Source organism: Coregonus clupeaformis, chromosome 15, assembly GCF_020615455.1.
Source record: "Coregonus clupeaformis isolate EN_2021a chromosome 15, ASM2061545v1, whole genome shotgun sequence".
Taxonomy (NCBI): Eukaryota; Metazoa; Chordata; class Actinopteri; order Salmoniformes; family Salmonidae; genus Coregonus; species Coregonus clupeaformis.
Genome location: NC_059206.1, coordinates 24,347,309 through 24,371,763, shown reverse-complemented (window position 1 = coordinate 24,371,763; position 24,455 = coordinate 24,347,309). Strand labels below are relative to the sequence as shown.

Sequence of the window (24,455 nt, the reverse complement as noted above, 5' to 3'; positions counted from 1 at the left end):
GAGCAGTATGCTGATGTCAACGTTGTGAACAGAGTGCCCCATGGTGGCGGTGGGGTTATGGAATGGGCAGGCATAAGCTACGGACAACAAACACAATTGCATGTTATCGATGGCAATTTGAATGCACAGAGATGCCGTGACAAGATCCTGAGGCCCATTGTCATGCCATTCATCCGCCGGCATCATCTCATGTTTCAGCATGATAATGCACAGCCCCATGTTGCAAGGATTTGTACACAATTCCTGGAAGCTGAAAATGTCCCAGTTCTTCCATGGCCTGCATACTCACCAGACATGTCACCCATTGAGCATGTTTGGGATGCTCTGGATCGACGTGTACGACAGCGTGTTCCAGTTCCCGCCAATATCCAGCAACTTTGCACAGCCATTGAAGAGGAGTGGGACAACATTTCCCAGGCCACAATCAACAGCCTGGTCAACTCTATGCGAAGGAGATGTGTTGTGCTGCATGAGGCAAATGGTGGTCACACCAGATACTGACTGGTTTTCTAATCCACGTCCGTACTTTTTTTTTTAAGGTATCTGTAATCAACAGATGAATATCTGTATTCCCAGTCATGTGAAATCCATAGATAAGGGCCTAATGAATCTTTGAAATTGTTGCATGTTGCGTTTATATTTTTGTTCAGTGTATATACACCTGCAAAAGAAGCAACAGTTAAAAGTTAAACTGCAAACCTCTGGCATCATACTGCACATAAAACATTCTGGAGAGAGAGCACTGGCGTTTCCCTCTGCCCCATGGCAACAACGCCATTGAGAAAGAGAGAAATAGATAAAGAGATGGAGGGAGGGAGACGATGAGAGGGTCAGGTAAAGATGTATTTTTGTGGTAACTAAAAATATTTCTTTTTAGAGTCAGTATACAACCTGACCGTGACATTACAAAAAGAAGACGTTGTTGCAATCAGTTTTGCCTGCAGGGTGGCTATATACAGTGGGGGGAAAAAGTATTTAGTCAGCCACCAATTGTGCAAATTCTCCCACTTAAAAAGATGAGAGAGGCCTGTAATTTTCATCATAGGTACACGTCAACTATGACAGACAAAATGAGATTATTTTTTCCAGAAAATCACATTGTAGGATTTTTAATGAATTTATTTGCAAATTATGGTGGAAAATAAGTATTTGGTCAATAACAAAAGTTTCTCAATACTTTGTTATATACCCTTTGTTGGCAATGACACAGGTCAAACGTTTCCTGTAAGTCTTCACAAGGTTTTCACACACTGTTGCTGGTATTTTGGCCCATTCCTCCATGCAGATCTCCTCTAGAGCAGTGATGTTTTGGGGCTGTCGCTGGGCAACACGGACTTTCAACTCCCTCCAAAGATGTTCTATGGGGTTGAGATCTGGAGACTGGCTAGGCCACTCCAGGACCTTGAAATGCTTCTTATGAAGCCACTCCTTCGTTGCCCGGGCGGTGTGTTTGGGATCATTGTCATGCTGAAAGACCCAGCCACGTTTCATCTTCAATGCCCTTGCTGATGGAAGGAGGTTTTCACTCAAAATCTCACGATACATGGCCCCATTCATTCTTTCCTTAACACGGATCAGTCGTCCTGGTCCCTTTGCAGAAAAACAGCCCCAAAGCATGATGTTTCCACCCCCATGCTTCACAGTAGGTATGGTGTTCTTTGGATGCAACTCAGCATTCTTTGTCCTCCAAACACGACGAGTTGAGTTTTTACCAAAAAGTTATATTTTGGATTCATCTGACCATATGACATTCTCCCAATCCTCTTCTGGATCATCCAAATGGACTCTAGCAAACTTCAGACGGGCCTGGACATGTACTGGCTTAAGCAGGGGGACACGTCTGGCACTGCAGGATTTGAGTCCCTGGCGGCGTAGTGTGTTACTGATTGTAGGCTTTGTTACTTTGGTCCCAGCTCTCTGCAGGTCATTCACTAGGTCCCCCCGTGTGGTTCTGGGATTTTTGCTCACCGTTCTTGTGATCATTTTGACCCCACGGGGTGAGATCTTGCGTGGAGCCCCAGATCAAGGGAGATTATCAGTGGTCTTGTATGTCTTCCATTTCCAAATAATTGCTCCCACAGTTGATTTATTCAAACCAAGCTGCTTACCTATTGCAGATTCAGTCTTCCCAGCCTGGTGCAGGTCTACAATTTTGTTTCTGGTGTCCTTTGACAGCTCTTTGGTCTTGGCCATAGTGGAGTTTGGAGTGTGACTGTTTGAGGTTGTGGACAGGTGTCTTTTATACTGATAACCAGTTCAAACAGGTGCCATTAATACAGGTAATGAGTGGAGGACAGAGGAGCCTCTTAAAGAAGAAGTTACAGGTCTGTGAGAGCCAGAATTCTTGCTTGTTTGTAGGTGACCAAATACTTATTTTCCACCATAATTAGCAAATAAATTCATTAAAAATCCTACAATGTGATTTTCTGGAGAAGAAAAATTCTCAATTTGTCTGTCATAGTTGACGTGTACCTATGATGAAAATTACAGGCCTCTCTCATCTTTTTAAGCGGGAGAACATGCACAATTGGTGGCTGACTAAATACTTTTTTTCCCCACTGTATGTAGTAGCAGTTGCAGCCTACCTGTATTCTGTCATTGTAGTTATCTAGTAGCAGCACTCCAGAGCTGGTGACTTTCTTGGTCTCCACCATGGTCTTCAGGTCAGCCAGGAGATTCATGTGCTTGGACATGTCAGTAGCTAGTACCTACAGAGACAAACAGTAATCTCACGTTGGATCAGTTCAATTGGGTGCTAGGCTGGAACTCACACACTCACTCATTAGATAATTCATTAATTCATTAATCGATTCACTTGCTAAGTTAATCCATCCATCTATTTATTCAACCACCCATCCACCAATCCATCTATCCATCCACTCACCATGTCTATGACCATCTTCCTGAGGGACTGCCGTTGTTTCTTGGTCAGGTTCTGGAAGATGTCACAGTTCTCTTCCTGAAGCAGCTTGAAGCCAACAGCCAGGTGGTGGTTCTCCAGGACTGACGAGTCGTTGTACATGAGGGCCAGCTCCGAGTCTGGAGGGAAACAAACAGACAATACCAGCACATGGTTAGGAAGCTGTTTCTCTGACGACATTTGTAATATTATAGTACGATACATTTCCAAGGTAATATTTATTAGGTATTTATATAGAAGCATGTACATTTTGGCGAGTGTGTGTAGATTTGATCTGGTATTTCTCTTTCTACACGTTGCACATTGAATAAAGTGAATCATGTGAATAAAGTGAATAATGTAGCCAAACAAATGGCTGCTTTCCAAAAAGTTGTTTTTGTGTGTTATTGGGACAGAATGAACCCTCCTACTATAGCTCATCACAATGCCTACTGCTCCTCTGGCTAATCACAAGTCAAATATATATTTATCTCCATCTCACGGACGTACGTGTAACAGTGTTGGTTGTGTTGAGCATGAAAAACCCAGCAGCATTGCAGTTCTTGACACAAACTGGTGTGCCTGGCACCTACTACCATACCCCGTTCAAAGGCACTTAAATGTTTTGTCTTGCCCATTCACCCTCTGAATGGCACACATACACAATCCATGTCTCAATTGTCTCAAGGTTTAAAAATCCTTCTTTAACCTGTCTCCTCTCCTTCATCTACACTGATTGAAGTGGATTTAACAAGTGACATCAATAAGGGATCATAGCTTTCACCTGGATTCACCTGGTCAGTCTATATCACGGAAAGAGTGGTGTCCTTAATGTTTTGTACACTCAGTGTATGTGTACGGTACCTGTTAAATATTGGGGGCATCCTGGGATGTGGTTTTGTATGTTATTGCTGAAAGAGCGAGTTAGCTAGCATGCTCTAATTGTAATGGTTGCATTATCTCCCTGCTAATTCTGTTATTTCCATGCTACAGATGAATCTACAGCCATCAACATACTGTTGTCCTGCACATCTAATGTGCTTCCTTGTGTCTATCGTCAGAATAAACACCAATCAACTTGGATCGCTGGCTGGACAGTTAAAAAACAGAACGCAAGAGAGTTGCGAAGTACGATCACATCTGTTCCACTGGTGCCGAGACCAGTCTTCTTGTCTTCACTGGACAGCTGTTACACACACACACACACACACACGCACACAGACACACACACAGTCAAACACACACACACAGTCACACACACAGTCAAACACACACACACAGTCAAACACACACACACAGTCAAACACACACACACACACACAGTCAAACACACCCACGGCTTCCAAAGGGTGGGTCCAATTCATTTGTTGCCTTGGCGGCTGGGCTAATACATGTTATGTCATATGACGATTGTTTTACTGGGGAGGATTAAAATCAGTTCACTCTGCCTAGAGGACAGACAGTCCAATCCCAACATTGTATAATCTTATACTAAGAATTAGGTTTCAATAGGAATCCAATTACCCTTCATTCTATCTACAATACCATTTAGCTTGAATTGAGTTCATTTGTCTTGCAAGCCAACTATATTGTCATTGTCACGCCAAACGTGTTCATGTCAATGTTCATAGGAGTTGGCTATTCAGCACATACCGATCTGGGACCAGGCTTCATGGCAGAGAATTGTATGTATTCCATATATTCCATGTATTGTATGTATTGTATGTATTCCATGTATTCCATGTATTCCATGTATTCCATGTATTCTATGTATTCCATGTATTCAATGTATTACATGTATTCCATGTATTCTATGTATTGCATGTATTCTACACTACCAGTCAAAAGTTTGAACACACCTACTCATTCAAGGGTTTTTCTTTATTTTTACTATTTTCTACATTGTAGAATAATAGTGAAGACATCAAAACTATGAAATAGCACATATGGAATCATGTAGTAACAAAAAAAGTGTTAAACAAATCAAAATATATTTTATATTTGAGATTCTTCAAATAGCCACCATTTGCCTTGATGACAGCTTTAAACACAAATTCCCACCGGTCTAATGTCCATTGCTCGTGTTTCTTGGCCCAAGCAAGTCTCTTCTTCTTATTGGTGTCGTTTAGTAGTGGTTTCTTTGCAGCAATTCGACCATGAAGGCCTGATTCACACAGTCTCCTCTGAACAGTTGATGTTGAGATGTGTCTGTTACTTGAACTCTGTGAAGCATTTATTTGGGCTGCAATTTCTGAGGCTGGTAACTCTAATGAACGTATCCTCTGCAGCAGAGTTAACTCTGGGTCTTCCATTCCTGTGGCGGTCCTCATGAGAGCCAGTTTCATTATAGCGCTTGATGGTTTTTGCGACTGCACTTGAAGAACTTTCAAAGTTCTTGAAATGTTCCTTATTGACTGACCTTCATGTCTTAAAGTAATGATGGACTGTTGTTTCTCTTTGCTTATTTGAGCTGTTCTTGCCATAATATTACATTACATTTACGTCATTTAGCAGACATGGACTTGGTCTTTTACCAAATAGGGCTATCTTCTGTATACCCCCCTACCTTGTCACAACACAACTGATTGGCTGAAACGCATTAAGAAGGAAGGAAATTCCACAAATTAACTTTTAAGAAGGCACACCTGTTAAATTGAAATGTATTCCAGGTGACTACCTCATGAAGCTGGTTGAGAGAATGCCAATAGTGTGCAAAGCTGTCATCAAGGCAAAGGATGGCTATTTGAAGAATCTCAAATATAAAATATATTTTGATTTGTTTAACCCTTTTTGGTTACTACATGATTCCATATGTGTTATTTCATAGTTTAGATGTCTTCACTATTATTCTACAATGTAGAAAATAGTACAAATAAAGAAAAACCCTTGAATGAGTAGGTGTGTCCAAACTTTTGACTGGTACTGTATGTATTCCATGTATTGAATGTATTCTATGTATTGCATGTATTCTATGTATTCCATGTATTTCATGTATTCTATTTATTCCATGTATTCTATGTATTCCATGTATTCTATTTATTCCATGTATTCTATGTATTCCATGTATTTCATGTATTCTATTTATTCCATGTATTCTATGTATTCCATGTATTTAATGTATTCTATTTATTCCATGTATTGCATGTATTCTATGTATTGCATGTATTCTGTGTATTCCATGTCACAGTACATTTTCCAACCTTCTTTATAAGATGGATTCATGACTGAGTAGCTTTGGGGCTGCTAACCCAGTCAGGGAGTGTCCGTCCGTCCACACACACACACACACACACACACACACACACACACACACACACACACACACAGACTTGAAGTCTTGGAATGATAGAAGTCTCTGTCTCCTCTACAATGACCTCATGTAGAATCATAGCCTCCTATCTGCATGTCTACTGAGGGGGAATTCCCCGCAGTGAGATGGATCCAAGTGTGTGTGTGTGTGTGTGTGTGAGCGTCTGTCCGTCTGTCTTCTCTATATGTGTGCCAGTATGTTTGTGTGCGCACACGTGTGTGTGTGTGGGGGGGGGGGGATTAAAAGTGAGTTTATGAAATACGCCATGTGTCGGCAGCAAACCCTTCTGCCACTCACTGTGTGTGTAAAATAATCAGTCAAACCCAGAAGAGAGAAGCCCATGTTAAAACAGCCATCGACATTAGCATTGTGATAAAGGAAACAGCACTGCATGGAAGGCAGAAAAGCTCATAACTGCACAGCATTGGAAAGGCCACTTACTGGTGCTGATGAGAAACTGGTTGGAGACCCCAGGGTGGTCGACGTCATGAATAGCACTGGCAAAGATTGCAGCTAGGATTTCCAGGTCTGTGAACACAGCCTACGAAGAAAAGAGGTGGAGTAATCTACATGTGCAGCACTTCAGGACAAAAAGGTACAATCTCACCGTATGTCAAAACCAGGGTCATGTTCAAAACGGAAGAAAACAGCTTGAAACAGAGAGGGACTACCTGGACTTGCCTAATAAGAAATAGCAATTTTTGTTATCCATTGCAAAATGTTTTAAAACGTTTTCTATTGCCTGCCCTAATGAACACAACTAAGGTTACATTTAAAGGCAGTTTTAAACAAGACAATATATAAAAACTAATATAATTAGTGTATGTTTAAAACTCACAATATTAACAAAACATAAGCCAAAAAGTAAAAAGACGGGGCCATATTAACAACACTGTATCAAATTCTCCCAACAAAGGTTCCCCCCATAAAGCGACGGAGATGGTACATTCCCCTACCTCTAGAGCAGGCGTGGACAGCAGCACGTGAGTGGACTGGGTGACATCAGCAGCATGGATGTTATTGTGATAGGCTACATCGCCGTGGTAATGGTCTTCTAGAGTCATCAGGTAGGTTATAAAGGTGTCTAATGGTATTTTGAATGTTTTTAATAAATCTCTTTCCTGAAAATGTGAGAAAAATGGGACACTGTCAAAACTGGAAGTTAGAATAACGGAGCAACTGACTGCTATTCACACATACATTCACGCACGCGCACACACATAGTTAGCTGTATATATTCCAGCAAGGTAAAACAACAGTTTCTATAAAGGTTTTTATATTTGTATAAACGTCCTCACCTGGAAAATTGTATACATCATGACTGTTAAAGGCCGGTTTCCTGAAAGCTCGGTGACTTTAAAAAGATTAAGGCCCCATTTATTGATGTCCTCAAGCTCCTGAAATCAGACACCAAGTCCATTTTAGACACACCACTTTCACCCAAACACATAATTAAGAGACAGTATACAGTATATATACACTGAACACAAATATAAACGCAACATGCAACAATTTCCAAGATTTACAGTTCATATAAGGAAATCAGTCAATTGAAATTAATTCATTAGGCCCTAATCTATGGATTTCACGACTGGGAATACAGATCTGCATCTGTTGGTCACAGATACCTTCAAAAAAAAAGTATGGGCGTGGATCAGAAAACTTGTCAGTATCTGGTGTGACCACCATTTGCCTCATGCAGCGCGACACATCTCCTTCACATAGAGTTGATCAGGCTGTTGATTGTGGCCTGTGGAATGTTGTCCCAGTCCTCTTCAATGGTTGTGCGAAGTTGCTGGATATTGGTGGGAACTGGAACACGCTGTCGTACACGTCGATCCAGAGCATTCCAAACATGCTCAATGGGTGACATGTCTGGTTAGTATGCAGGCCATGGGAGAACTGGGACATTTTCAGCTTCCAGCAATTGTGTACAGATCCTTGCAACATGGGGCCGTGCATTATCATGCTAAAACATGAGGTGATGGCGGCAGATGAATAGCACGACAATGGGCTTCATGATCTCGTCACGGTACCTCTGTGCATTCAAATTGCCATCGATAAAATTCAATTGTGTTCGTTGTCCATAACTTATGCCTGTCCATACCATAACCCCACCGCCACCATGGGGCACTCTGTTCACAACGTTGACATCAGCAAACCGCTCACCCACACGACGCCATACATGTGGTCTGCAGTTGTGAGGCAGGTTGGAAGTACTGCCAAATTCTCTAAAACGATGTTGGAGGCGGCTTATGGTTGAGAAATTAACATTCAATTCTCTGGCAAGAGCTCCTGCAGTCAGCCTGCCAATTGCACGCTCCCTTAAAACTTGAGAATTCTGTGGCATTGTGTTCTGTGACAAAACTGTACATTTTAGAGTGGCCTTTTACTGTCCCCAGCACAAGGTGCACCTGTGTAATGATCATGCTGTTTAATCAGCTTGTTGATTTGCCACACCTGTCAGGTGGATGGATTATCTTGGCAAAGGAGAAATGCTCACTAACAGGGATCTAAACAAATTTGTGCACAACATTTTAGAGAAATACGTTTTTTGTGCATATGGAACATTTCTGGGATATTTTATTTCAGCTCATGAAACATGGGACCAACACATGTTGCGTTTATATTTTTGTTTAGTATACATAAACACACATTTTCCATAACTGAAATTATATCAGGCATAAGCTGGAATTCAATCAAAACGGCATTATATGTAAATCGGCACTGTCTGTCAGTTGTTAGACTGTTAGACCTCAGTTGTCAGACTGTTAGACCTCAGTTGTCAGACTGTTAGACCTCAGTTAGACCTACCAATCAGCAAACCACTGTGGTGTAACATTACATAGGTGACCCTTTAAGGCATCCTATTACCTGGATCTCAGTAGTATCAATGTAGTCCTCATCACTGTGTGGGACATCTATTACTGCCAACTTGATCAAATCAATTTCAGCCTAAATCCCGATCGGTGATGAGTGCTAGAAGTTTAATAAGCACTAGAACATGCTCTAGCTAGCTACAACGGTGAGGGACGGTCCTATCAACAAGGATCAGTGGGATAACACCTAGAATACAAATAGAATGGCATACGATGAAGAGGCCCGGGTCAGGCTGCTCTTCACCTTGGGAAAAGTCCAGATAAAAGCCCAGCCAAAAAATTATGTAGCTGTGTAGAGGTTAAGTGCCTTGCTCAAGGGCACAACAGCAGTATTTCCTAAGGTAATACCAGATAATTCATTTACTTTATTCTGTTAAACAGAAGCATGCCATGATGATCAGACCGATCCTGTTTAACCTTCCTGGAATACACTGACTGTAAGTCGCTCAAGCTGAGAGAAGCCAAGAGCGTCTGTTAAATGACTAAAATGTCAATATAAAGTCAAAATGCTCCTTCACCGTAGCCAGTTGGTCCTCTGTGTCGGTCTTGACCCCAAAGCGGGGTATATTAGAGTTGGAGAGGCTGGTGCTGTGCTGCAGCTTCTTCACCCCACTGATCTGACACATGGGCTTGGCATTCTTCTTGTCCGTCCTCTCCTTCTGCGTCTGTGGACATGGCATCTCCACGTCATGCTGCTTGTCTGGGGGGGGGAGAGAAGAAGGAAATAGATATAGGAGCATTAGACAATACACAAAGTGTTTTTTTTTTTTTGGGGGGGCTATTTTGTGCTTTTAGGGCCAAATTAACATCACACTGTCTCCTAATCATGTATTTTTATTCTTTATGGATCCCCAGCTAAATTAAGGCAGTTATTTACAATAAATAAAAAACATGACATTACATTTCACAACAGAATTCACTACACATTAAGTGTGTGCCCTCAGGCCACTTCTCTACTACCACATATCTACAATACAAAATCCATGTGTACGTGTGTGTATTGTGCGTATGTTATCGTGTGTGTGTGTGTGTGTGTGTGTGTGTGTGTGTGTGTGTGTATGCGTGTGTCTGTGCCTGTGTGTGTCTCTTCACAGTCCCCACTGTTCCATAAGGTGTATTTGTATCTGTTTTTTAAATCTGATTTTACTGCTTGCATGAGTTACTTGATGTGGAATAGAGTTCCATGTAGTCATGGCTCTATGAAGTAACGTGCGCCTCCCATAGTCTGCCCTGGACTTCGGGATTGTGAAGAGACCTCTGGTGGCATGTCTTGTGGGGTATGCATGGGTGTCTGAGCTGTGTGCTAGTAGTTTAAACAGACAGCTCTGTGCATTCAACATGTCAATATTTCTTACAAATACAAGTAGTGATGAAGTCAATCTCTCCTCTACTTTGAGCCATGTGTGATGAGGTGATTTAAAAGGAGTCAGGCACAGGAGGGTAAATCACAGAATAACAGGATTTATTCTGAACCACAGAGTTACGCAGAAATGCGTAAAAACACTCCAGTGCGCAAAACAGGCAAACTGGAAATTACAAGGCACACAGGGAATATTCCCGGCGATACAAAATACATGGAGCTCCACCGAGCTTCTCTCTCCTCCACAATAAACAATCACACACAAAGACAAGGGAGCAGAGGGAACACTTATACAGGTACTGATGAGGGTATATGAACCAGGTGTGTGTAATAAACAAGACAAAACAAATGGAATGATGAGATGAGGAGCGGCAGTGGCTAGAAGGCCGGTGACGATGAACACTGAAGCCTGCCCGAACAAAGAGAGGAGGCAGCCTCGGAGGAAGTCGTGACACCATGAGAGATTTACATGCATATTATTGATGTTAGCTCTCCGTGTACATTTAAGGGCCAGCAGTGCTGCCCTGTTCTGAGCCAATTGTAATTTTCCGAGGTCCCTCTCTGTAGCACCTGACCACACGATTGGACAGTAGTCCAGGTGTGACAAAACTAGGGCCTGTAGGACCTGCCTTGTTGATAGTGTTGTTAAGAAGGCAGAGCAACGCTTTACTATGCACAGACCTCTAGTGAGGTCAACTGGAGACTTGAGTAACGCACACTGATCTGAAGTTAGGATAGGCCCTTATTGACTATCCAACACACACATGCACGTCGCCCGTGGTAGCTTTTAATAAAACATCATTATTTTGAGGCTTTTTGGGGATTGGGAGTTTCAGTTTCAGGGGACATTTGTGGACTAAGTAATTGAGACTCTTTACTTGTCTCTTGGAGACTGGGGACTATTTGGGGACCTTGGAGACGGGGGACTGTTTGGGGACCTTGGAGACTGAGGACTGCTTGGGAACCTTGGAGACTGGGGACTATTTGGGGACCTTGGAGACTGGAGACTGTTTGGGGACCTTGGAGACTGGAGACTGTTTGGGGACCTTGGAGACTGGGGACTATTTGGGGACCTTGGAGACTGGGGACTATTTGGGGACCTTGGAGACTGGGGACTGTTTGGGGACCTTGGAGACTGGGGACTGTTTGGGGACCTTGGAGACTGGGGACTATTTGGGGACCTTGGAGACTGGGGACTATTTGGGGACCTTGGAGACTGGGGACTGTTTGGGGACCTTGGAGACTGGGGTCTGTTTGGGAACTTGGGGACCTTGGCGACTGGGGTCTGTTTGGGGACCTTGGAGACTGGGGACTGTTTGGGGACCTTGGAGACTGGGGACTGTTTGCGGACCTTGGAGACTGGGGACTGTTTGGGGATCTTGGAGACTGGGGACTGTTTGGGGACCTTGATGACTGGGGACTGTTTGGGGACCTTGGAGACTGGGGACTGTTTGGGGACCTTGGAGACTGGGGACTGTTTGGGGACCTTGGAGGATTGGTATTGTTGTTCTTGTTGTTCTTTCAGTTTATTTGTTTTGTAAATTGATTGTTTGTGCACCTGTTTGACATTTTACTGCATTGTCAGGAGCTAGTAACATAAGCATTTCGCTGCACCCGCTATAACATCTGCTAAACAGTGTACGCGACCAATAAACTTTGATTCGACTTGAACTTGTTGTTATAAGTACTGAAAATAACACAACAGCAAGGTCAGTCAGTCTTACCTAAGAAGGTGCTGGAGATGAACTCAGAGACCTGGTTCCCTGAGCGACTCATCTCAGACAGGTGAGACAGCTCCCTGTTCAACATCCTCTTGAACTGGACACAGACAGTGAGTGAGTGAGTGATTGAGAGAGAGAGAGAGAGAGAGAGAGAGAGAGAGAGAGAGAGAGAGAGAGAGAGAGAGAGAGAGAGAGAGAGAGAGAGAGAGAGAGAGAGAGAGAGAGAGAGAGAGAGAGAGAGAGAGAGAGAGAGAGAGAGAGAGAGAGAGAGAGAGAGAGAGAGAGAGAGAGAGAGAGAGAGAGAGAGAGGGAGAGGGAGAGAGAGAGAGAAAGTGTTACTCCTGTGTATACATAACATTGTGTACTATATAAATGGTACACAATAACAGACTTCACTGTTGCTTTTGATCTCAATGAGACTTGCTTAGATGGACTATGATTATATTTTCTTTCTGTCATTATCGTATGTTCTTACCATGCATTATGAAGTTCAGGAACTTTCAGCAGACTCTCACAGATACTGTGAGTAACAACTGCAAACATAGTTTAGATAGTATGTCTGGTCTGATTTAAGGAGGAGGTTCTGCGCAATTATTATTTTTGCCTTATTTCACATACTATTCACAAAATGACTTGAGTGTGATACTTCTTTCATGTTTGAGCACAACAATTTCCATTTGACTTTGCGAGAGACAAGTAGGCAGCTCGTCCTCAACAACAAAACAGCTAAATATGTCAGTCTACCCACGGCACAGCATACATTTGCATAAACAAATCTATACAATATGGCTAACAAATTCTGACACAATGCTTGAGGTGGAAATACGACTAGTTCCTGCACTAGTACTGCTTTCTCCAATCTCTCTTACTGTTCATACATCACAGATCATCACATCACATTATTTACCCTTTTGACATCAACGAAAATGTCTGCATTGATGAATAACACTGAATTAATAGACATAATCTAAAAGGCAGCCAGGATAATTTACAAGCTTTAACATAAGCTTGGCTATTTGGGTCGTGTTCATTACGGCACACGATGGAAAATATTTTGCAACGGAAAACGTAAATGACGGTTTCTTAATGGACCAGGTAGTTCAGGTAGTCTCTCCCTGTTTGTCTGTATTCTTCCATTTGGTGCCTAATAAACTCAGCCCTGAATTTTATTGAATTCAAAATCAGCATCATGGATAACATACCTTTATGTATCCCCTTGACACAGAACTTAAATAGTTTGCCTCCGGCATTTTCGACGCAGTCAATCAAATATAAAGAGTCCGAAAGATGGATAGATCCAAAACAAGTACACAAACGGTTTCCCTCAAATCCTCGTTATACAATCAATCATGACATCATCCATATGGTAGTGTCCCCAGGGCCTTGATGGCATAATCCACAAATTCTTCCCAGGCAAATAAAGGCAAATAATCCCAGGGGTTAGTAACAGGATTGGATACAGAAGGAGCAAGAGAGGAGTGTCCAAAAAAGACAAATAAATCAATATAATCTAGGCATGGCTATAAAATGTATTATAAAGTGTTATCAATAACAGCGTCCATGTCACTGAAAAAGTCAAAGGAAGGCCCGAAAAACTGCCAAAGACTCCAGCCACCCAAGCCATAGACTGTTCACTCTGCTACCATCCGGCAAACGGTACCGGAGCATTGGCTCTCGGATCAACAGGCTTCGAGACAGCTTCTACCCCCAAGCCATTGGACTGCTAAATAGCCAGAATGCTAAATAGTCAATGAATGGTACCCAAACTATATGCATTGACTCAATCTTGCACTGACCCTACGCACCGTCACTAGACTATATATACAAACCATATACACACTCACTCACATACATTGACACTCCCACACAAAACCCATACACATTCACATACACTACATACACACACACACACGCAGACCGACACCACACAAACACACATACATACACATTACACACACTTTTACACTCATCATTTGCTGCTGCTATTCTGTTCTTTATTTTACTCTTATTATTATCTATCCTGATGCCTAGTCACTTTACCCTGCCTTCATGTACATATCTACCTCACATACTTTGTACCTCTGCACATTGATCTGGTACTGGTACTCCCTGTATATAGCTGCACATTGATCTGGTACAGGTACTCCCTGTATATAGCTGCACATTGATCTGGTACTGGTAGTCCCTGTATATAGCTCCACATTGATCTGGTACTGGTACTCGCTGTATATAGCTGCACATTGATCTGGTACTGGTACTCGCTGTATATAGCTGCACATTGATCTGGTACTGGTACTCCCTGTATATAGCTGCACATTGATCTGATACTGGTACTCCCTGTATATAGCTGCACATTGATCTGGTACTGGTACTCCCTGTATATAGCTCCACATTGATCTGGTACTGGTACTCCCTGTATATAGCTCCACATTGATCTGGTACTGGTACTCCCTGTATATAGCTCCACATTGATCTGGTACTGGTACTCCCTGTATATAGCTCCACATTGATCTGGTACTGGTACTCCCTGTATATAGCTCCACATTGATCTGGTACTGGTACTCCCTGTATATAGCTCCACATTGATCTGGTACTGGTACTCCCTGTATATAGCTCCACATTGATCTGGTACTGGTACTCCCTGTATATAGCTCCATTCTTGTGTATTTTATTTTATTCCTCTCGTGTTACTATTTTATTTTTAATCTTTAAACTCTGCATTGTTAGGAAGGGCTCGTAAGCAAGCATTTCACTGTGAAGTCTACACCAGTTGTATTTGGCGCATGTGACAAATACAATTTGATTTGATTTGATTTACTACTACTATGTTTCACAATGTGTCAAAAGTGAGAAAAGTCTAGGACTCATCTAGCCCCTTACAGGAAGGGGAAGAGATCACTGAGTTGAAGTTGAAGATCAATGACGCACATCCTCTGAAACTATCAGAATCAACCCCTGTGGTTGTTGCTGAGGAGAGGAACAACTTTTACACTAGTGTGCAATACAGTAATTAAAATGTACTGTATATTCTCAGAAACCACTGTAAATAATGTTTACATACTGTTTTTACCCACTTTATATGTATATACTGTATTCCAGTCAATGTTCATCCTATATAACTACTGCTGTTCACACCTTTTCTATTGTCCATACTGTCTATATACACCATTATATACACTGAGTGTACAAAACTATAAGAACACCTTCCTAATATTGAGTTGCACCCCCTTTTGCCCTCAGAACAGACTCAATTCGTCGGGGCATGGACTCTACAAGGTGTCAAAAGCGTTCCATAGGGATACTGGACCATGTTGACTCCAATGTTGTGTCAGGTTGGCTGGATGTCCTTTTTTCTTTATTTTTACTATTTTCTACATTGTAGAATAATAGTGAAGACATCAAAACTATGAAATAACACATATGGAATCGTGTAGTAACCAAAACAGTGAAGAGGCGACTACGGGATGCTGACCTTCTAGGCAGAGTTGCAAAGAAAAAGCCATATCTCAGACTGGCCAATAAAAAGAAAAGATTAAGATGGGCAGTCTGAGATATGGCTTTTTCTTTGCAACTCTGCCTAGAAGGTCAGCATCCCGGAGTCGCCTCCTCACTGTTGACGTTGAGACTGGTGTTTTGTGGGTACTATTTAATGAAGCTGCCAGTTGAGGTGCCTGTTTCTCAAACTAGACACTAATGTATTTGTCCTCTTGCTCAGTTGTGCACTGGGGCCTCCCACTCTATTCTGGTTAGAGCCAGTTTGCGCTGTTCTGTGAAGGGAGTAGTACACAGCGTTGTACGAGATCTTCCGTTTCTTGGCAATTTCTCGCATGAAATAGCCTTCATTTCTCAGAACAAAAATAGACTGACGAGTTTCAGAAGAAAGTTATTTGTTTCTGGCCATTTTGAGCCTGTAATCGAACCCACAATTGCTGATGCTCCAGATCCTCAACTAGTCTCAAGAAGGCCAGTTTTATTGCTTCTTTAATCAGCACAACAGTTTTCAGCTGTGCTAACATAATTGCAAAAGGGTTTTCTAATGATCAATTAGCCTTTTAAAATGATAAACTTGGATTAGCAAACACAACGTACCATTGGAACACAGGATTGATGGTTGCTGATAATGGGCCTCTGTACGCCTATGTAGATATTCCATTAAAAATCAGCCGTTTCCAGCTACAATAGCCATTTACAACATTAACAATGTCTACACAGTATTTCTGATCAATTTGATGTTAAAAAAATTGCTTTTCTTTCGCAAACAATGACATTTCTAAGTGACCCGAAACTTTTGAACGGTGATATATATATATACAGTTGAAGTCGGAAGTTTACATACACCTTAACCAAATACATTTAAATTCTGTTTTTCACAATTCCTGACATTTAATCCTAGTAAAAATTCCCTGTCTTAGGTCAGTTAGGATCACCACTTTATTTTAAGAATGTGAAATGTCAGAATAATAGTAGAGAGAATGATTTATTTCAGCTTTTATTTCTTTCATCACATTCTCAGTGGGTCAGACGTTTACATACACTCAATTAGTATTTGGTAGCATTGCCTTTAAATTGTTTAACTTGGGTCAAACGTTTCAGGTAGCCTTCCACAAGCTTCCCACAATAAGTTGTGTGAATTTTGGCCCATTCCTCCTGACAGAGCTGGTGTAACTGAGTCAGGTTTGTAGGCCTCCTTGCTCGCACACGCTTTTTCAGTTCTGCCCACACATTTTCTATAGGATTGAGGTCAGGGCTTTGTGATGGCCACTCCAATACCTTGACTTTGTTGTCCTTAAGCCATTTTGCCACAACTTTGGAAGTATGCTTGGGGTCATTGTCCATTTGGAAGACCCATTTGCGACCAAGCTTTAACTTCCTGACTGATGTCTTGAGATGTTGCTTCAATATATCCACATAATTTTCCTTCCTCATGATGCCATCTATTTTGTGAAGTGCACCAGTCCCTCCTGCAGCAAAGCACCCCCACAGCATGATGCTGCCACCCCAATGCTTCATGGTTGGGATGGTGTTCTTTGGCTTGCAAGCATTCCCCTTTTTCCTCCAAACATAACGATGGTCATTATGGCCAAACAGTTATATTTTTGTTTCATCAGACCAGAGGACATTTCTCCAATAAGTACGATCTTTGTCCCCATGTGCAGTTGCAAACCGTAGTCTGGCTTTTTTATGGCGGTTTTGGAGCAGTGGCTTCTTCCTTGCTGAGCGGCCTTTCAGGATATGTCGATATAGGACTTGTTTTACTGTGGATATAGATACTTTTTTATACCTGTTTCCTCCAGCATCTTCACAAGGTCCTTTGCTGTTGTTCTGGGATTGATTTGCACTTTTCGCACCAAGGTACGTTCATCTCTAGGAGACAGAAAGCGTCTCCTTCCTGAGCGGTATGACGGCTGCGTGTTCCCATGGTGTTTATACTTGGGTACTATTGTTTGTACAGATGAACGTGGTACCTTCAGGCGTTTGAAAATTGCTCCCAAGGATGAACCAGACTTGTGGAGGTCTACAAATTTTTTCTGAGGTTTTGGCTGATTTCTTTTGATTTTCCCATGATGTCAAGCAAAGAGGCACTGAGTTTGAAGGTAGGCCTTGAAATACATCCACAGGTACACCTCCAATTGACTCAAATTATGTCAATTTGCCTATCAGAAGCTTCTAAAGCCATGACATCATTTTCTGGAATTTTCCAAGCTGTTTAAAGGCACAGTCAACTTAGTGTATTTAAACTTCTGACCCACTGGAATTGTGATACAGTGAATTATAAGTTAAATAATCTGTCTGTAACCAATTACTTGTGTCATGCACAAAGTAGATGTCGTAACCGACTTGCCAAAACTATAGTTTGTTAAAAATACATTTGTGGAGTGGTTGAGAAACAAGTTTTAATGACTCCAACCTAAGTGTATGTAAACTTCCGACTTCAACTGTATATATATATATATATATATATATATATATATAAAATGTATATTTAAATACCGGACTCTCACATTGCTTGTTCTGATATTTCTTTATATCTTTCTTTTTGGATTATGTGTGTATTGTTTTGTATTGCTAGGTACTATTACTGCACTGTTGGAGCTAGAAACACAAGCATTTCACTGCACTTCTGTGCACGCGACCAATAAACCACCAAGATTCAGTGAACATGAACGCAGCTCTCTTTGCCATTCAAAGCAGAATCAATCAGAAGCAGATATACTATATGACCATAAAGTGTGTGGACACCTTCTCTTCGAACATCTCATTCCACAATCAGGGGCATTAATATGGAATTGGTCCCCCCTTTGCTACTATAACAGCCTCCACTCTTCTGGGAAGGCTTTTCACTACATGTTGGAACATTGCTGCGGGGACTTGCTTCCATTCAGCCAAGAGCATTAGTGAGGTCGGGCACTGATGCTGGGCGATTAGGCCTGGCTCACAGTCGGCGTTCCAATTCATCCCAAAGGTGTTCGATGGGGTTGAGGTCAGTGCTCTGTGCAGGCCAGTCAAGTTCTTCCACACCGATCACGACAAACCATTTCTCTATGGACCTCACTTTGTGCACGGGGCATTGTCATGATGAAACAGGAAAGGGCCTTCCCCAAACTGTTGCCACAAAGTTGGAAGCACAGAATTGTCTAGAATGTAATTGTATGCTGTTGCGTAAAGATTTCCCTTCACTGGAACTAAGGGACCTAGCCCGAACCATGAAAAACAGCACCAAACCATTATTCTTCCTCCACCAAACTTTACAGTTGGCACTCTACATTGGGGCAGGTAGCATTGTCCTGGCATCCGCCAAACCCAGATTTGTCCTTCAGACTACCAGATGGTGAAGTGTGATTCATCACTCCAGAGAACGCATTTCCACTGCTCCGGAGTCTAATGGTGGTGAGCTTTACACCACTCCACCACTCTGCTCGATTTTATACACCTGTCAGCAACGTGTGCGGCTGAACTAGCCGAAGGGGTGTCCACATACTTTTGTATATATAGTGTAGGTCTTTGATGAACACTTCCTGGTTGTGATGAATGGCTAATGAAGGGTTAGGGATGGTGGGAAACAGTGGAGGCTGCTGAGGGGAGGACGGCTCATAATAATGGCTGGAATGGAGTTTAATGGCTGGAATGGAGTCAATGGAATGGTATCAAACACATGGTTCCATTCACTCCATTCCAGCCATTATAATGAGCCGTCCTCCCCTCAGCAGCCTCCACTGGTGGGAAACAATGCAGCACTATTCATATAGAGATAGCTAACACCCACTGGTCCTTGGCCAGCCTTTCATGTATGGACACACAGGGACAGACGGGTCATGGAGGAGCTCATTACAAATCCATGGGGAGCTGTAGTGGCTCTCTACTGTACTTAAAGGGGAGGGCCTATCTAGGCCCGAAGCACAATGATACTGTAGTTGCACAATGATTGTCGTTATAACGGGAATGGCTGTAGATCAGTGACAGTGACAGTTTGGTCTGGGATGAATGATCTGGATAGGCCTGATATCGTGACACAACCAGTGTATTCTGTGTTAGTCTATTTGTGTGTGTAGTGGATTATGTGTACACACCCCCATACCAACACTCATGGAATAATACCATATACTGTACACAAATAAGACAACGGTTTAAAAGCAAAGCATAAGGGAGAAACTGTGGGCTAGAGTGCAGCACAGTTGGTCAATCCTGCAAAATACGCTATGCTACAACACAAAATCAACCACCGGAGTTAGCTTCGAGAGAGAACAAGAAGTTGATCCAAGCATCAAAGTAGACAAACTATCTCTTCTGATGTTGGTGAAATGCTACGACTACACTAAGCTGTTTACAATTAGCTTCAAATACTAGCTAGGAACCATTGTCGTTCCCCAGAAAGGAAACAACAACCAAATAACCATGAGTTAAAGATGCTAACGCTAGGCTAACACTAGGCTAACGCTAGGCTAATGCTAAGATAACGCCAGGCTAACATCCCAGCGAAACTTCACCCTTAAGTCGTCACGGACAGAAAGAACTCAAGCGGAAGGCCTTTTTATCCTCAAAAAGCTGTTAAATAAACAAGTTTCTTATTTATTAGACGTGGGATTAGGATTAGGATTGGCCCTTTCATTATGATGATGGGGTTATTGATTAAGAGCATTGATTGGAATGACGTCCGCTGCGAGCCTGATTTCACAGTGTGGGGCTAATGTACGCTGGATTAGTTCTAATCATCCGTTAAGACGTTTGTTTATAGCTTGCTCTTAATCTATAATAAACTAATGCTGAGAGTAATAGTTTTCATATGACACCCCACCACCACACTCGGCCTTCCTCTGCCTCGTCAATGGAATAAGTAGTTTAAATACAAAACTATTAACTAGTCATCTCTAGAGAATATGGTAGGGAATGGTGTTGCATGACAGTAATGTACTGTACAGATACATAATCTACTCTTATTAACAATCCCCATTCAATAACATCTGATCAACAGGATTTATGTGCCTATCGTATAGAACTCTGGTGAATTGTTACGCACTGTGATCATACAGGTGATATAGGGTAGGGCGCGGACATCGACTCCAGGGGGTTAAGCCTTTTAAAGCAGGAAAGCGGAACAACGTTAGACAGTAGTGCTGTTTGGTTGCTTGCCTAACTATAAGGCCTCAGCTGATACTAGTGTGTAGCCTGTCGAACCAAAACTGGAGGCCCCACCAGGGCTTTGTGGTTCGCTAGAATGGAGCCAAGCCTGTGTCACTGGGTTTGAATGTACTTTGGGCTGGCGCTGGCCTCCGTGTGTAATTAAATCCACCAGAAGGAGCAGTGTACCACATTGTCGTGCTTCCCACTTCTCTGTGGTTGCATTTTGGAGCAGTAGAACAACCACTCTGGCTCCACATATGTTTGCTTCCTGCTGACTAACCAATGGGTTGCCAGCAAAGACACATTCGGCATAACCCCCTGTTTTTGTGGGGTTGGTTGAAGCGCGTGCGGAGCCAGCTGAGATCAAAGAAGTTGGCGCTAGTAACTGCTCTACGGTCAGTTTAGCATTTTTCCACTCTGACGCCACCACACATACACAAACACACACAGGGACTGGGAAGGGGGTATGTGGTCAGCCTGTGTAAGTACTCTCTCTCCACTAGCCTGGTGGTCCAGTGTGTTAGTGCTTTAGCCAACTTCTCTCTTCATTGTCATGACAAACATCAACTGCTGATATCCAGATGTATGACATGACAACAACAGAATAGATGGCTACAGTCCATACAGTATAACATGACAACAGAATAGATGGCTACAGTCCATACAGTATGACATGACAACAACAGAATAGATGGCTACAGTCCATACACCTCTCCTCTCCTCTCTTTATCTCTCCTCTCCTCTCTTTCTCTCTCCTCTCCTCTCTTCACCTCTCCTGTCCTCTCTTCACCTCTCCTGTCCTCTCTTCACCTCTCCTGTCCTCTCTTCATCTCTCCTCTCCTCTCTTCACCTCTCCTGTCCTCTCTTCACCTCTCCTGTCCTCTCTTCACCTCTCCTGTCCTCTCTTCACCTCTCCTCTCCTCTCTTCATCTCTCCTCTCCTCTCTTCACCTCTCCTGTCCTCTCTTCACCTCTCCTGTCCTCTCTTCATCTCTCCTCTCCTCTCTTCACCTCTCCTCTGCTCTCTTCACCTCTCCTCTCCTCTCTTCACCTCTCCTCTCCTCTCTTCATCTCTCCTCTCCTCTCTTCACCTCTCCTGTCCTCTCTTCACCTCTCCTGTCCTCTCTTCATCTCCCCTCTCCTCTCTTCACATCTCCTGTCCTCTCTTCACCTCTCCTCTGCTCTCTTCACCTCTCTTCTCTTCACCTCTCCTCTCTTCACCTCTCATCTCTTCATCTCTCCTCTCCTCTCTTCACCTCTCCTGTCCTCTCTTCACCTCTCCTGTCCTCTCTTCATCTCTCCTCTCCTCTCTTCACCTCTCCTGTCCTCTCTTCACCTCTCCTCTGCTCTCTTCACCTCTCCTCTGCTCTCTTCACCTCTCCTCTGCTCTCTTCACCTCTCCTCTGCTCTCTTCACCTCTCCCCTCCTCTCTTTACCTCTCCCCTCCTCTCTTCACCTCTCCTCTCTTCACCTCTCCTCTCCTCTGCTCTCTTCACCTCTCCTCTCTTCACCTCTCCTCTCTCCACCTTTCCTCTCCTCTGCTCTCTTCACCTCTCCTCTCTTCACCTCTTCCTCCTTCCCTCCCTCCTCTCCTCTCCTCTCCTCTCCTCTCCTCTCCTCTCCTCTCCTCTCCTCTCCTCTCCTCTCCTCTCCTCTCCTCTCTTCACCTCTCCTCTGCTCTCTTCACCTCTCCTCTGCTATCTTCACCTCTCCTCTCTTCACCTCTCCTCTCCCTACCTCTCCTGTCGTCTCTTCACCTCTCCTCTCCTTTCCCCTCCTCTCCTCTCCTCTCTTCACCTCTCCTCTCTTCTCCTCTCAGGGTTGGCACCAGGGAGCCCTGGCCTTATGGTTATATGTGTGTGGTGACTGGGCTGGGTTTAGAGCAGTCTTGGTAGTGACACTCCCCAGTTACTCACTCTGACTTATACAGCTGAAGGAGTTGAGCCAGCTCTGTTATGGCAGGTGATGCATGTACAGTGAGGGAAAAAGTATTTGATCCCCTGCTGATTTTGTACGTTTACCCACTGACAAAGACATGATCAGTCTATAATTTTAATGGTAGGTTTATTTGAACGGTGAGAGACAGATTTTATTTTATTTTTCCAGAAAAACGCATGTCAAAATTGTTAGAAATTGATTTGCATTTTAATGAGGGAAATAAGTATTTGACCCCTCTGCAAAACATGACTTAGTACTTGGTGGCAAAACCCTTGTTGGCAATCACAGAGGTCAGACGTTTCTTGTAGTTGGCCACCAGGTTTGCACACATCTCAGGAGGGATTTTGTCCCACTCCTCTTTGCAGATCTTCTCCAAGTCATTAAGGTTTCGAGGCTGACGTTTGGCAACTCGAACCTTCAGCTCCCTCCACAGATTTTCTATGGGATTAAGGTCTGGAGACTGGCTAGGCCGCTCCAGGACCTTAATGTGCTTCTTCTTGAGCCACTGCTTTGTTGCCTTGGCCGTGTGTTTTGGGTCATTGTCATGCTGGAATACCCATCCACGACCCATTTTCAATGCCCTGGCTGAGGGAAGTAGGTTCTCACCCAAGATTTGACAGTACATGGCCCCGTCCATCGTCCCTTTGATGCGGTGAAGTTGTCCTGTCCCCTTAGCAGTAAAACACCCCCAAAGCATAATGTTTCCACCTCCATGTTTGACGGTGGGGATGGTGTTCTTGGGGTCATAGGCAGCATTCCTCCTCCTCCAAACACGGCGAGTTGAGTTGATGCCAAAGAGCTCGATTTTGGTCTCATCTGACCACAACACTTTCACCCAGTTCTCCTCTGAATCATTCAGATGTTCATTGGCAAACTTCAGACGGGCCTGTATGTGTGCTTTCTTGAGCAGGGGGACCTTGCAGGCGCTGCAGGATTTCAGTCCTTCACGGCGTAGTGTGTTACCAATTGTTTTCTTGGTGACTATGGTCCCAGTTGCCTTGAGATCATTGACAAGATCCTCCCGTGTAGTTCTGTGCTGATTCCTCACCGTTCTCATGATCAATACAACTCCACGAGGTGAGATCTTGCATGGAGCCCCAGGCCGAGGGAGATTGACAGTTATTTTGTGTTTCTTCCATTTGCGAATAATCGCACCAACTGTTGTCACCTTCTCACCAAGCTGCTTGGCGATGGTCTTGTAGCCCATTCCAGCCTTGTGTAGGTCTACAATCTTGTCCCTGACATCCTTGGAGAGCTCTTTGGTCTTGGCCATGGTGAAGAGTTTGGAATCTGATTGATTGATTGCTTCTGTGGACAGGTGTCTTTTATACAGGTAACAAACTGAGATTAGGAGCACTCCCTTTAAGAGTGTGCTCCTACTCTCAGCTCGTTACCTGTATAAAAGACACCTGGGAGCCAGAAATCTTTCTGATTGAGAGGGGGTCAAATACTTATTTCCCTAATTAAAATGCAAATAAATTTATAACATTTTTGACATGCGTTTTTCTGGATTTTTGTTGTTGTTATTCTGTCTCTCACTGTTCAAATAAACCTACCATTAAAATTATAGAGTGATCATTTCTTTGACAGTGGGCAAACGTACAAAATCAGCAGGGGATCAAATACTTTTTTCCCTCACTGTATTTGCTAGGTGAGTTAAGTTGGAATCAAGTTGAGATGAAGTGGGTACATTATGTTACAGTTTCCAATAAGATAGTATAATCAACCTG

The 24,455-nt window shown here is 43.1% G+C and overlaps 1 protein-coding gene across 6 annotated transcripts in view; it reads right to left on the bottom strand.

The window, feature by feature from the left end:
• The window catches only part of LOC121581990 (cAMP-specific 3',5'-cyclic phosphodiesterase 4D), a 170,223-nt gene that overhangs the window by 5,347 nt on the left and 140,421 nt on the right, over positions 1–24,455 (bottom strand). For all 6 annotated transcript variants that reach the window (XM_041897470.2, XM_041897475.2, XM_041897469.2 and 3 more), the window contains 7 exons: positions 12,173–12,266; positions 9,607–9,788; positions 7,508–7,606; positions 7,166–7,330; positions 6,651–6,750; positions 2,885–3,039; positions 2,586–2,708 (listed from right to left, as the gene is read on the bottom strand). In XM_041897470.2, the coding sequence (XP_041753404.2) occupies positions 2,586–2,708; positions 2,885–3,039; positions 6,651–6,750; positions 7,166–7,330; positions 7,508–7,606; positions 9,607–9,788; positions 12,173–12,266 (918 nt within the window). The remainder of the gene's footprint in view (positions 1–2,585; positions 2,709–2,884; positions 3,040–6,650; positions 6,751–7,165; positions 7,331–7,507; positions 7,607–9,606; positions 9,789–12,172; positions 12,267–24,455) is intronic.